Source organism: Pseudophryne corroboree, chromosome 4 (genome assembly GCF_028390025.1).
Source record: "Pseudophryne corroboree isolate aPseCor3 chromosome 4, aPseCor3.hap2, whole genome shotgun sequence".
Classification (NCBI taxonomy): domain Eukaryota; kingdom Metazoa; phylum Chordata; class Amphibia; order Anura; family Myobatrachidae; genus Pseudophryne; species Pseudophryne corroboree.
Genome location: NC_086447.1, coordinates 904,423,518 through 904,437,330, shown reverse-complemented (window position 1 = coordinate 904,437,330; position 13,813 = coordinate 904,423,518). Strand labels below are relative to the sequence as shown.

Genomic DNA, 13,813 nt, shown 5'->3' with positions numbered 1-13,813 from the left:
CAAGGCACACCAACAGTGCAGGTTTTAGCGATATCCAGGCTTCAGCACAGATGGTTAAATCAAAATAACTGAGGTACTAATTCAGTCACCTGTGTTTAAGCCTGGATATCACTAAAACCTGCACTGTTGGTGTGCCTTGAGGACCATGGTTGGGAATGCCTGCCCTAGAGGGCAACCCGGCAGTCAGAATACAGACACCGGAATCATGACACTATTTGGAACACCGACACCGCCATGCCCAATATGGTCTCCAGCCTGGCGCTGGAAACTTAAAAGCCAGGATCCAGAAGGAACAGCCACCACCAGGCCGGAGAGGTAAGCTGCGAGGGAAGGGGTTGTTTAAGTTTAGGCTGTGGGGAGGAGGGGTGTTAGGTTAAGGCACCCCCCCAGAGCAGGTTAGGCTGCAGGAAGGGTTAGGTTTAGTTACCACCGGGGAGGAACAGTTAGGTCTAGGCTACTGAAAGGGAGGGTTAGGAGGATGGGGGTACTGTAAGTATACTTACCTTACCAGGATTCTATCCATCAGGATGCCTTGGTGGTATTCCGACAGACGGCATATCAATCCCAACCCCCATCGAGTGTGATGCAACAATCAATTGCATATACTTTCGCTTTGCTTCCCATTTCCCAGCAGTGTTCTGCTCTATTTTAAAGTTAATATTAATTTAAAAGGTTGAAAACGGATTTAAAAAAAACAAACACATCTCCTACATTGACTTACCAGGCCATGGCAACAGAGTTCCTGAGACACTGCAGCAGCCAGTGAGCCATGAATAAAACAGACTTGCTTCTTGCGTGACTTTGCAGACTCCGAGCCTGACAACCCCTATAGTTACCATCCAACACTGGCCACTGATTGATGACCCTTCCCGGGGCAGTTACATAGCATGTGAAGCACACTGTACCAGAATGACACAAAGCAGACTGACAGACAGGAGGTGTGGTGGGTACAGAGATCTGTTCCATCCAAAAATGAAACCACAGCACTGGCTTGGAAAGCAATGTCAAACTTTTATTTACAACCGTCACAGTGACAAAAGTTGTTTGGAAAAAAAAAAAAAAAAAAAAAAAAGCTAGCTTCTCCCTGAGCCTCAAAAATTACAGAAATATATATACTATTATACAACAGTTTACTTGAGTGCTTTTGTTCGCAGACGTTCGTAACAACTGGAAATATACAATACTTATAACGAGAAACAACAAATGCAGATTAGGTTCCTCCACCGGAGCTGATCTTTGCGCCAAGGTTCTGCTGGAGCTTTACCGACGCGTGGACCCTGAAGCAGGGAAGTCTGGGCCTCCCAGTGGATTTCCACTACATTTCTAACTGAACAGACCACAAGATAGTTGGGGTTGACCGAGCATGGCTGGAGCGCCAAACTGTTGTCCATTTAACACCACCGAAGGTCAAAACGAGACAGGCACACAACACTACAAGCCTGGAGACCTATTGGCTGGTGACAGACGGAAGATGCAGACAAATCCATGAAAATTTTTCATTTTACACGTGTCACTTGCAAGACACACACGAGAGGAAGCTTTACATTTTGCATTGACGGTCCAAAGCACAGACAAAATTATTGCTATATATTCATGAGAGAACCAAAACAGGCATACAGGAACGATGAACCATCTAATGTAATGCAATCTTTCCTCCTCTTCCACCAGCATTTTCATACTGAGGTATTTTCAATTCAATGGATAGTTAGTTTCTCTAAAGGAGGCTTGAAATACAATGACAATAGCTGTTTGTGCTCAGGGCAACAGGAGGTTGGGGGGGTGCATTTTGTGTGGAGAACGTGGAATCTTGCAGAAACGGATGTATATTTTTAGTACTGTCATTGAATAGATTCATCCATCACAACCTGAGAAATTGTGAATAGGGTGTTTGAGGAGAAACTGCATTGAGGAAATGGTTGACAGGACATGGAAAACAGGCTCTGATGTTACAACATCATGTAGAACAATTGGACATATCCGCGATGCATAATGCAAATGTAGCTTTTAAAAGTTCCATTCCTCGTACACCAGTTTACTTAGAGAAAAATTATCCTTGCTCCCCACTTAACTTTTTGGCAAACGTCTCAATTCGAACAATGGTAGTCTACTAAATTAAACATAACTTGTCACTATTGCCAAATGTCTGTCGCATGTCCACATTTGTGATCGGCAAACGCGCAACGCCCATGCACAGATTTTACGTCCTGGACACATTCGGTGCCGTTGAGTGATGCACAGGAGCTCTTCGTTATCAGGGAAGGAAGCTCTGTATTTCATGATTTTAAAAACCCCCAGAGAATCCTAAACACTTGTCAACGTGGTCTACTTTTGGATCAAAACCCTACAACACTTTCAGTCAATGAACACAACTGGACAGACAAGTCATAGCACAGGACACAAATACTGCAACATGACAATAACTCTTCTTGTGCATGGATGAACACTGGCGTCATCGTGGAGACGGACTTCATTTTTGATCCACACACAAAGGGCTTACTACATTGTTCGATGAGCACTTGTCAAGAGCGGAACGCGGGTGCACAGCCAGACCATCAGAAGATCACTTTGGTGGGCATAGGCGAAAGACAATTGATTGTTTTACTAGACAGCGTGGATGAACATTCAGCTGGAAAGAGCACGGGTTGAACTTTCATTCTTGCAGAAAGCAGATTCCATACTACCGGTTGAGTCTGTCTGTCCAAAGAATTCCTTCTTTTACTGCCTTGATCTAACCAAGATTACTGCTGTGTCTAGCCTTGGAGGAAGACCTCAAACAGTATTCTCGAAGTAAAACAAAAACCTAATACTTCTTTGAGACTTTGTTGCTCAATCACATCAAAGGCTGGTTGCACAAGAAAAAAAAAAGAAAAAAAAAAGGAAAGTCTCACCGGTGCGTCTTTGAAATTGTCATCGGTAACAAAAAAATTCCTTCCTAACAGTTTCCTAGTCGAGCCATTAGTGGGCCTTTCCTCTTACAACTAACAAAGGTTACATTGTATCCAGCTGCATCATTACTGCTCCTTATCTTTCTTTGTTGTGTCGCAGTTCGATTCTTTCTCCTCTTCCACCAGGAATTCCTCTGGAGGCCATCTCAGCTCCCCGCTCTCCACGTCTCCCTCTGTGGGCTCCACAACAATGGAGGGTAGTCTGTCCTTGAGCTTGCAGCATCGCTCAAAGTCTGATGGATCTGGGAAGATCTGAGGGAAAAAGGTAAGAGAAAAAGTCAGTTTTCAAAAAGTCACAAACCACATTAAATTTTCACACCAGTCCCCATGCCTCAACCACAGGTCAGATTTTGCAGTAAAATGGTTTGAGGGCTATTCCCACTGTACTTTCAAAATGTTCTGATCAAATTATATTGTTCGTTCAAGCTTAACCGCTTCCCTGGCATAGTCGCATGAGATGTGACCATAAACAGGTGGGCCTTCCCTGCCCCGGTTGCAAGCTCAACTCTGCCCCCAGGTCTGCGGCAGGTAATCTCATGCTCCCCACCCCCCCTGCCCCAGAACAGAGAAAAGCTGCTGTGATGTTGGTGGTCTATGATGACCACCATAAGTGCTGTATCCCTCAGTCTGAGCAGCAGTATATATTTGACAATCTGTAGAGGGGGCTGATCGCTGATGTACAGTATAATCCGACCCTTTGATTGTTCCTGCTCAGTGGAATTGATTGGCCCCTTCTGACCGCACTGCGTATAAGGGAGGGGGAGGAAAGTTGATGGGAGTGAACACCATATGGATACTTGGGTATTGGGAAATTTCATATAAATATATTGATCTATGGCCAGGGGGTTGGAATTGGTAATTAAAGTTCTATGTTCTTTTCAAAGACATGTTTTTACGCCAATAAAAAAAAATAAATCTGATGTTTAAAAAATGTAAAAAATAGTCAGTTAGCTGGTTAAGAGAATTCTAAACTGGCCGTTGACTAGAAACCATCTTACTGGGCAAGTTTCTGGTGCAGCAGTAAAGAGGTCAGTCTGAGTCGCTGTAGAGGAATTACCTAGTTAATTGGTTTCCAGCACCAATTTTTTTAATCTGACTTATGCAAAGGTCAAAGTATAGTGGAAAAGACCATAGTTTAATATCTAATGGCCAATACTGTAAATATATTAAAAAAATAAATAAAGATTGTAGCCAAAATTCTATATTTTAGAACAGTTGTAGTTGAGTCAAGAAAGGGTCAACTGTTTCTGCCAATTTGGAAGACAGACCCTACACAAGAAGTAGATCTATTAAATTTTAAAACCATTTGATTTCTTCTTCCAGGAACTTTTCTAAGCGTAAAGTAAAACCAGTGTCTGCGGGAAGTGCACAGATCTACAGATTTCTAATCAAGCCTGTACTTCCAACAAATGCTAATTGGACCCTCCCCCCACCCCCTCTCCTATCCCTAGTCACGCTGGGCAGCAGACTGGACTTGGTAACTTTGTTGCATCAAAATTTCCGCTCTTCAATACTTTTACCCCTCAACATTCGTTCACCCAAATTGATTTCAGAAGCACACCTCTGCAGCAGTCAGATAAACGTAGGTAACAGAGGGATTTCTGATCCGAGGCCACCGCTCCTGCATGACCACACTGAATCCCAGCTAAGACTCAAATGCTTAAGGTCATATCCAGGCATTGTGACCGCCGGGATCCCAACTAGCAGCATTTTAACCGCTTCCCATATCCATATGTCCCAAACTATCCCATTACTGCCAGGTTTTAAGGCTATCCATGCTTGAGCACCACTTAATTGGAACCTCAGTCATTTTGATGTCACCACCTGGACTAAACAGATCATAAAACCTGGACTGGAAAAGCTTTAAAGGATAAGGAATCTTGTGGACTAATGGTTAAATGTGCAAAGAAAAAACAAAACCTATTCCCTTGCCTAGATCTTATTCTACATACTGCTGATTAAGTTCACGAGTATCCAGATACTTTATGGATGAGGATCAATATTCCTAGGGTGAATCAGTGTATCTAGCAAACCGTTAAATAGAACAATTTGATTTCCTTATCCTTTAGGCTTCTGGCCACTGGCACAGAGAGCGTGCACTCTATGCAGATTTGTTTTTCATTTTTAGTGGCAAAACATTAAGTTTTAGGATTGCATCCTGCGGATTAAGGTCCAGGGCTCCTCAAAAGGAGATTACACAGCATCAACTGCCGGATAGAAAATTACAAACAATCCCGCTTCATGGCCAAACCATGGTGGGAGGCCAAATAGTGATGTTCTGGGATTTTACTTCTGTTGGCAAAGGCATTATTCTGCACCATGTCCTAGCTACAAGATCAGGATAAGTCAAGTAGCTCAATGGCAGAGACTGGATGAAAGACTAGCTTTGATGTTTAGGGTCATGGATTATTGTTTTGCCCATAATTTCAGCCTCTTAGGGAGCTCACGCACTGCCCTATCCAGATAACCTGGAAGAGGCTCCCATGCCAACAGTAGGCAAAGCACACGAGAAGCCACTTTAGAACTACAAGTTCCAGCATGCTCCAACAGTCTATAACATTCTAGACGTATTGGAAATATTTTGTTTTCTATGGCAGTTTGGCAATAAGTGGGTATTACATTTAAATCTATGGACAATTCACACAAATTAAGTGAAAGGTGACTCCACCTATTTCTCAAGAGAGACAAATGTTATATATAAATTTGCAGGTTTTGAGGGCTTTGTAATTGGTTCAGAGATTAACAGACACAAGTTGGAGAAATCACTGCTCAATTTAAAGCGGCGATCAGTTTGCAGGCAAAACCAGACAATTGTTTTGAGTTTACCTTGCCAAAACCACAAGGGCTTCTGCATCTCCTTGAACCAGTTACATAACTCCCTGTCATTTACTTAGTTCCTCAACTTTAAGTCTAAGTAAAAATGTCAATCTGTCCTGTCAACCAATTAAGAAAAACAACATTAAGATTACGAGCAGTCATCAAATCACTTTAAGACACTACACTGCTCTATTAACATAAGTGCCGTAGCGACTGGCTCCTAGTGAACAGCTAGAGCTGGCACAGACCACCAGACAGCTATGTGTAGGAAACAGGTGCACTATAGACTTATACAATGCTCCATCATCTGCATTAAACATTTCCTGCCCTGATCTTAAGTAAACAAGATGAAAGTTCACCATTGCAGTTCCCCATTTAGCAAGGGGAGAGAAAATAAGGCAGCAGACAGCAATGGGACAAAGGGGTGGTTGGAATATGCAGAATCCTGAGAACAAATACTAAACAATTCACCAGTAAAGTCTTGAGCACCAGGTACAGAGAGCAGGTCTGCAGAAGGCAACAGCAGACCAGGAATAGCTAGTGGAGCACAAGACCCTAATTTAATTAAAACATTTCCAGTATGGATGAAGGAGAATGGCTTTGTAGCGCGCAATAAGCGATTCTATACAATACGGTTTGAATGGAAAACAAATTGTGCAAAGTGGGCCGCTGGTGTCAGAAACTCAGCCTCCCATCATTCAGTCAAATTGAAACCAGTGCCGACTTCTTTAATTTGGATATAACAGACCAAAACAGACTATTATATTTTAGCAAACCAAAATTTGGTGTTTACACTCGCGTTATAACAGTAACTTGGAAGTTCTAAGATAACAGAATTCAAGATTTGGATAGAAAATAAGTCGTAGAGCTACCCAAATTACAAGTCCAGTATTTGGAAACCTCTTTACAGAGGTAATAACTGCCATGGGAAAGCAAAGATGTAGCCCTAAGATTGGGCAGTGGTTCCCCAATTATGTCCTTAAGGCACCCAACAGTCCAGGATTTAAGGATATACATGCTTAAGCACAGTTGACTAAAGTACCTCAGTCAGTTTGATTATGCAATTTGTGCACAAACATGGATATTCTTAAAATCTGGACTGTTAAAGAGTGGCTTAAGCAGAGTTTGGGAAACCCTGAGCTTTGGAATCTAGCTTGATGCCACTGGTTCTTGCAACCTTGGCAATGGTTGTGTTAGCCCCCGGTGGCCCTGTCCACTTGCATAACATGCAACAAACTAGATTGGGTCTAAGAAATTTTGTTATGGGTGCAAATACCTTCAGAGTCCGAAAGCGCAAGACCGTTCATACCCCGAGATAGTGTCCTGACCAGGAGCCATTTGTTATTTATCTACATTCCCCCTTAGGAAACTGCAGCACATTACAGGGAGCAGATTCATTAAACAAATCTGAAAAAGCAGCTGCTGAGTCCGAGACGGATTCTTCGAAATCTACTTAGCCCTGGGCCTTTCACGCACAAGCGAGCGATTCTCATTAATGTGGGCAGTGAATGTAAAAGGGCTGAAATTCCATTCATAAAAACCGACCGGTTTCTAGAGAGACAAACTGCAGCGCAGACCTGGCAGCTACCATCACACTTTACTGGTGCAAAAACAACCATGCAAGAGGTTCGCGTGTTATCCTTAGCTGCAGTACACACAAGTGCTGAGAATGAATGGTTTTCTCTTGTAGAGAATGGGCACAAAGGCAACTGTCAATCCCTCATCGGTGGGATAATTGGGCTGGAAGCCACAGTCCCACCTCGCGACAACATACAACAAAAGATCAGTCTTAAAATAGCATCACCCTCACCCGCCTTGGTCCACTTCAATCTCTCCTTAACGCTGCAGCTTGTCTAATATTTTATGCCACTCTGCCAATCCATTCACTGGCCCCTACCCCCCTCAGTGTTCAATTTTAAACTCCTAGCCCTCATCTAGAGAACTTACCCCTCTCCACCTATATACACACACACACAACTTCCTTCACCTCCTACCTACCGCTACTCCCCTCCTCCTACCTACCGCTACTCCCCTCCTCCTACCTACCGCTACTCCCCTCCTCCTACCTACCGCTACTCCTTCCTCTAGAATGTAATCTCACAAGCAGGGCCTTCTCTCATCTCATCGCTCCCCCTATATTTAACACAGCTGTACCAATACGTACAGGTGGAATCCTGTACATGCTATTACCCTGTACTCCCGTTTACCCTGCTTGTATCACTGTGCCGACTGACTTTGTAGCAACATAAATTATAAAGATGCTTCACTGGCTACTGCATCACTGCTAAAACATTCTTCCACTGAGGTTATATTAGCCGTCTGCCAACTGTGCAACAGACTCCCATTCAGGGAAAAACCATGGTGCGCCGACCAGCAAATTATCAGGACAGTCCTAGGACATCACATACAGTCATTAGAGAAAGCGATTTTTTTACAAGCCGAACAAGCATCCTATTAAATCGCAGGAAATAGGATGCATTGGATCCAAGGGGGAGATGTATCAAGCCTTGGAGAGAAATAAAATGGAAGTCACAATGCAGTCAGTCCGCTTCTGTTATTTCAGAGACTGCTAGATAAAAGACCGAAGGGGATTGATTGCTTTATAGGACTTCTCCACTCTCCAAGGCATGATACATCGCCCCCTAGTGACATAACCAGTAGCGTTAATGCTACATTACTACAGGCAGGTGCTGCTCTACTCATCGTTCCAATACTATAGAAAGCTGTATGAAGTGTTTCGTGCTAAAACAGACTGGTCCAATGTTCCTCAAAGTCATTGTTTCCACCACACCCCAGCAAAAGCCAACAGAAGAAGCCTGCACCGCTGGTAAGACAAGTATCCACTCCACCTTCCACCGCACACCCCTGCCTGTTTATCTACACATAATCATGCACTTTTATAAGTGGATTCACAAGGTATGTAGCCAGCTGCCTTACAGCCCTATAAAAAACACTGTGCACACTCCATATACAGTTTATTATGGCAGTGTTTGAGTCGAGTCAGCTGTTCTGAATTTAGGTTCTGCATAAAAACTCCACTACATACGGAAATTGTGCTGCAGCGGCACCGAACCCATTGCCTGCTTTCAGTGCAAAACCAAGGCACCAAGAATCAGGAGCGTATTGGTCTCATTTTAATTAAATCTGTAGCTTTCACGGGAGAGTCCTGCAATTGGGTACAGATCTGTGCCAGGGAGACAAGGGCACGCTTCTACAGCCTTATCTGCCACAATCGTTATCTACAAAGGTGGCAGAAGCACCTGTAACATACCTGATAAGAATCTTTGCGAGGGCTCAAGCCAATCTCATCCATAGGTTGGGTGTTCATTATTACCTCAGTCATCTCAGCTGATCGCAAGTAATCAGTGCTGCAAAGAAGAGAAAGTGACATTAATACGCCGGTAATCCACACAAGGCTTTACATACACTGAAATATGTAGTGTAACTGTTTCCTATAACCAAGATGATCCCAAAATTAATGAAACAGTTGGCGGCTGCGTCATCCCACCGAAAAAAAACGAGAGAGATGAATGAGTTCTGTAGTAAGGGGGTTTAAAACGAAAAAGCAGTATATCACATTTCCGGAACTAGCGATACAAATCTAGAACCTGCTACTATTAAACGAGGAATCCACTGAGGTTTAAAGGAATTACCGCCATCGTTAAAGACTCCTGTGATTTATGTAGTTCTATGTATTTAGAAACCATAGAGCCGACACTCAAAAGGTAACAAAACGGACGTTTCCAAAAAAAACTTTGCAAAGTCCAAACGAAATTTGCAATGCCTTCTCTTAAAGATCAAGTTCTAGAGCTAAGTGACCACACCGCCTGGCTGATCTGTGAACCCAACAGAGGCAAAAGTTTATTGCCACAGTTCTCAACCCTCAAGTTTTCCAAACAGGTCATGTGATGAGGATTTCTCTGGAAGCAGGTGGGATAATTACTGACCCAGCAATATAGATTAACCCACCTGTTTAGGATTACGGAGATCCGCAAAACATGACCTGTTGATACCCGAGGACTGGTGCTGAGAACAGCTGGTTTACAGAATGCAACCCAATTATCACTTCTCACTAGACCAGAGGTTCTCAAACTCAGTCCTCGGGGGCACACACAGTGCATGTTTTGCAGGTTACCCAGCAGGTGCACAGGTGTATTAATTACTCACTGACACATTTTAAAAGGTCCACAGGTGGAGCTAATTATTTCACTTGCGATTCTGTGAGGAGACCTGCAAAACATGCACTGTGTGTGCCCCCGAGGACCGAGTTTGAGAACCTCTGCACTAGACTGTCAACCTTTCTGGATAACCTATTTGGAGGACTGCCAGAGGTGTGTATTTAGGTTCTCATCCAATAGATCACATCCACTTTGCCGATGTTTATTTTCGGGTGATATGAGGAGAGATCGTAAACATCCGAATTTCATAAAAATGAAAAAAGGTGCATCTGTTAACACCGTGGTTCCACAAACTTTGATCTAACCTTCCAGGTTTTAAGGATATCCATGTTTGAGCACATGTGATAAATTAGTATCTTTTATTCTGAAATATAACTGCTCAGCCATGGATAGCCTTAAAACTTGGACTGTTAGGGTGTCTTCAGGACAGAGCTTGGGAACCACCTCGTTAGCCCTTGCTCCTGTGGTCACAAATGAGGGAGGCGTGCTATAGAGAGGACAGAACCATTTCAGTTCAGCCCCAAGTACACTTATTACTTGACGGCTTCTACTTAAAGTTTATTGCTGAAGACAACTGACGTTTATTAAGGCTGTGGTAAGCAGAACTGGCTCGCTAGTCACTTAATATAAATTGATGTCTATTAAGGTGCTGCTTTCCCAGTCCAAGCCACTGGACCTCAATGATCAAAACGGCACATGATCAGAACTACAGAAATGAAAGCAACTGTACCCAAATGTCCTGATTTTAGCCTTCAGAAAGCAGAACACTGAATTTCCCCATAGCCAGACAATTGCTGACCCTAGATCACCAGGCCTACCAGTCTATTCTAACAATGGGGCCACCTATGACCAACGTCACAAAAAGCAAAACCTTATTTTCAATGATTAATCCTACAGAACATGACTGCATGCTGTATAACAGCCGCTGCGAAGCCTTTGGCATAGTTTGAAGAATAGATTCCAAGGTGAAAGGACTACATTTACTGTCGCATACATATGAACCTGTAAATAAGGGACACGCCTTCAGCAAACAACCCTCCAGACACTGCACAAGAGCCTGTAAAAGGGCAATTTGGAAAACATGCCGAACATTAATCAGTCAGGTTAGCGTACGATAGGAAACACGAAGACATCTTGGAAAGTAGGCATTGTGAAAGGTCCAGGCTCAAATGTAACTACCAAACTGACTTGGGGATGGACCCCACATCTATGTCAGATTCAGAAGGAAGGAAAGCCAAAAAGGTTCTACGGGTCTAGCCAATTGGCAGATAAACTGTTGAATTCATAAGAAACACTGGAGTTTTGCAAACACTCAATATTTCTAATTGGGGAGATTTACTAAGCATTGGAGAGAGATAAAGTACCAGCTAATCAGCTCCTTCGTTCTATGATGTTTACAAAATGACAGGTAGGAGCTGATTGGTTGGTAGTTTATCTCTCTCCAAGTCTTATTGCATCAGCCCCCGTAGGAGTTTGAAAAAGGTAAATTTTACAGACTGAGCCACACGGAAATTAGGAAACTTCTGTGAATTTTGAGTTAGAGGTTATCGAAAGTGCAAGAACTTAAATGTTCTGGAGCGTACAACCACCAGCTCCGCTGTACATTAAAAAGACCAAGATGTCAGATATGAGGGCCCCCCATGAATATTTGGGCAGATGCTCACACATGACTAATAATGATGCAGTTACTTCGTGAATTTGGCCCTTCAGGGTGAATAACCACATCTAAGCGTGGATGAGGAGATTGGCAGAGACTGGCACAGAGGATTGTCATTCACGTTATGCTAAGCTGACAGTAGGAGCAATGACATCAGCTCCTTTAACCAATGCAAATCCAGCGTCACCGGCTCAGCCTCACACACCAGCTCCCCAGTGACAGGACACAGCAGTACCATAAGGCTAAACATGCTACATTACAATAACAGTGGGGAGACAGGCAGACAGCCCTGCAGAGCATCTATATACAGTCACCATGCCTGTATATATGGTTTAATACTTTGGAAACAAAGGCAGCAGACAGCTCTCCCATTAAGCAGACAAAGCTCAGAGTCTGGGATCCTGTTACACAAGGGACTTCACATTAAACATGCAGAACACAAGATCAATTGCCCAATTAATCTATCAACACAAGACCATTGTGCACTCCTGCTATGGGTAAGTTACACCAGGGCATGGAAAAACACAGTATAACACCACTGCCCTCCAGCACCCAGAGCCCCTGCCATGCTGCCCACTGCCCTCCAGCACCCAGAGCCCCTGCCATGCTGCCTCCTGCACCCAGAGCCCCTGCCACGCTGCCTCCTGCACCCAGAGCCCCTGCCACGCTGCCCACTCCACCCAGAGCCCCTGCCACGCTGACCACTGCCTCCCTACACCTAGAGTCCCTGCCACGCTAACCACTGCCTCCCTGCACCCAGTGCCCCTGCCACGCTGACCGCTGCCTCCCTGCACCCAGAGCCCCTGCCACGCTGACCGCTGCCTCCCTGCACCCAGAGCCCCTGCCACGCTGACCGCTGCCTCCCTGCACCCAGAGCCCCTGCCACGCTGACCGCTGCCTCCCTGCACCTAGAGTCCCTGCCACGCTGACCGCTGTCCTCCTGCACCCAGTGCCCCTGCCACGCTGACCGCTGCCTCCCTGCACCTAGAGTCCCTGCCACGCTGACCGCTGTCCTCCTGCACCCAGTGCCCCCGCCACGCTGCCCACCTGCACCCAGTGCCCCCGCCACACTGCCCACCTCCTTGGTAAGTTATGCTTCACATATAAATGCAGACATTTAGCAGTTTGTGAACATCTAATGCTCAGTAAGTACAGTTTCCCTTCCCATGGTCCCAGCTATACCACTAACCCCCTGCAGTGTATGGTAACAGTGCCCCAGTGTCTCTACCCCCTGGCTGTGTACAGCTAATCCACTCACCCCCTGTATAACACCCTACCACCCAGTACCAGGACTAGTGTGCACATAAGAGACAAAGGGAGGCTGGGAACGATGGACCATGCCAAAGCCCTTTCCCCCCATCACAGGCACCTGGGGGGCACCTAGGCTCTAAACTGCTGCCAGACCCACCCGCAGCCTGCCAGTGAGAAGTTCAGCTGCCAGGATGTCTGCAGAACGTGGCACAGAGCACAGAGGGGGGGTTGCTCTACATGCCAGTGTGTGTGTGTGTGTGTGTGTGTGGGGGGGGAGGGGGTATAATAAGCTCAGCACACCCTGTGCCCCCCTCCCCTCGCATACATATACAGTGCACCCTGTGCCCCCCACCCTCCATACACAGTGCACCCTGTCCCCCCCTCCTTGCATGCACAGGAATAGATAAGAATGTGAGCCACTTACCTGGGAATGGGGTAAAATACAGACATGAAGTCCTGAGAGGCTGGGGGTAACGTCCTGCTTTAAAGAGATCAGACACAAAAGAGTCCTATTGGCAGCAGAGTCCTCGTTATAACCAGCACAGCCCGCACTACTCCCTCCGGGGTGACCACAGCACTCTGTCCCGGCAAGAATGGGCTGCGCTGCCTTTTATAACATAGGGGGGCTGGGTCTGTCCCGGGCCACGCCCCCCGCCATTGACGTCACGAAAAGCATGAATGGTCTGTGCTCGCGGCTCATCCCCTGGATACAATGTATCAGAGAGAGAGAGTTACATTCATGCTCAGCCCTCCTCCCCGCTGCAGCCCCTGTATGCTGACTGTGTCTCCTTCCCTGTCCCCCAGGCCAGTCTCTCTCTGCTGCAGCAATGTCACAGTGTCTTCATGGAGTATCCGGGCTTCTGTAGCCCCCCACCCAATGACAATGGGGAGGAGGGTCACCTGTATATGTCAGGTGCTATATATAGCTGTGACTGTGAGCCTTGCACACTTACACACCCAAGATC

The 13,813-nt window shown here is 45.3% G+C and overlaps 1 protein-coding gene across 1 annotated transcript; it reads right to left on the bottom strand.

Moving 5' to 3' along the window:
• Window positions 1-991: 991 nt before the first annotated feature.
• Window positions 992-13,447, bottom strand: LBH (LBH regulator of WNT signaling pathway). The gene is made up of 3 exons (XM_063918934.1): window positions 13,273-13,447; window positions 9,034-9,130; window positions 992-3,197 (listed from the first exon to the last, which is right to left on the bottom strand). The coding sequence occupies exons 1-3, from the start codon at window positions 13,296-13,298 to the stop codon at window positions 3,012-3,014; spliced, it is 309 nt and encodes a 102-aa protein (XP_063775004.1). The 5' UTR covers window positions 13,299-13,447; the 3' UTR covers window positions 992-3,011.
• Window positions 13,448-13,813: the final 366 nt, after the last annotated feature.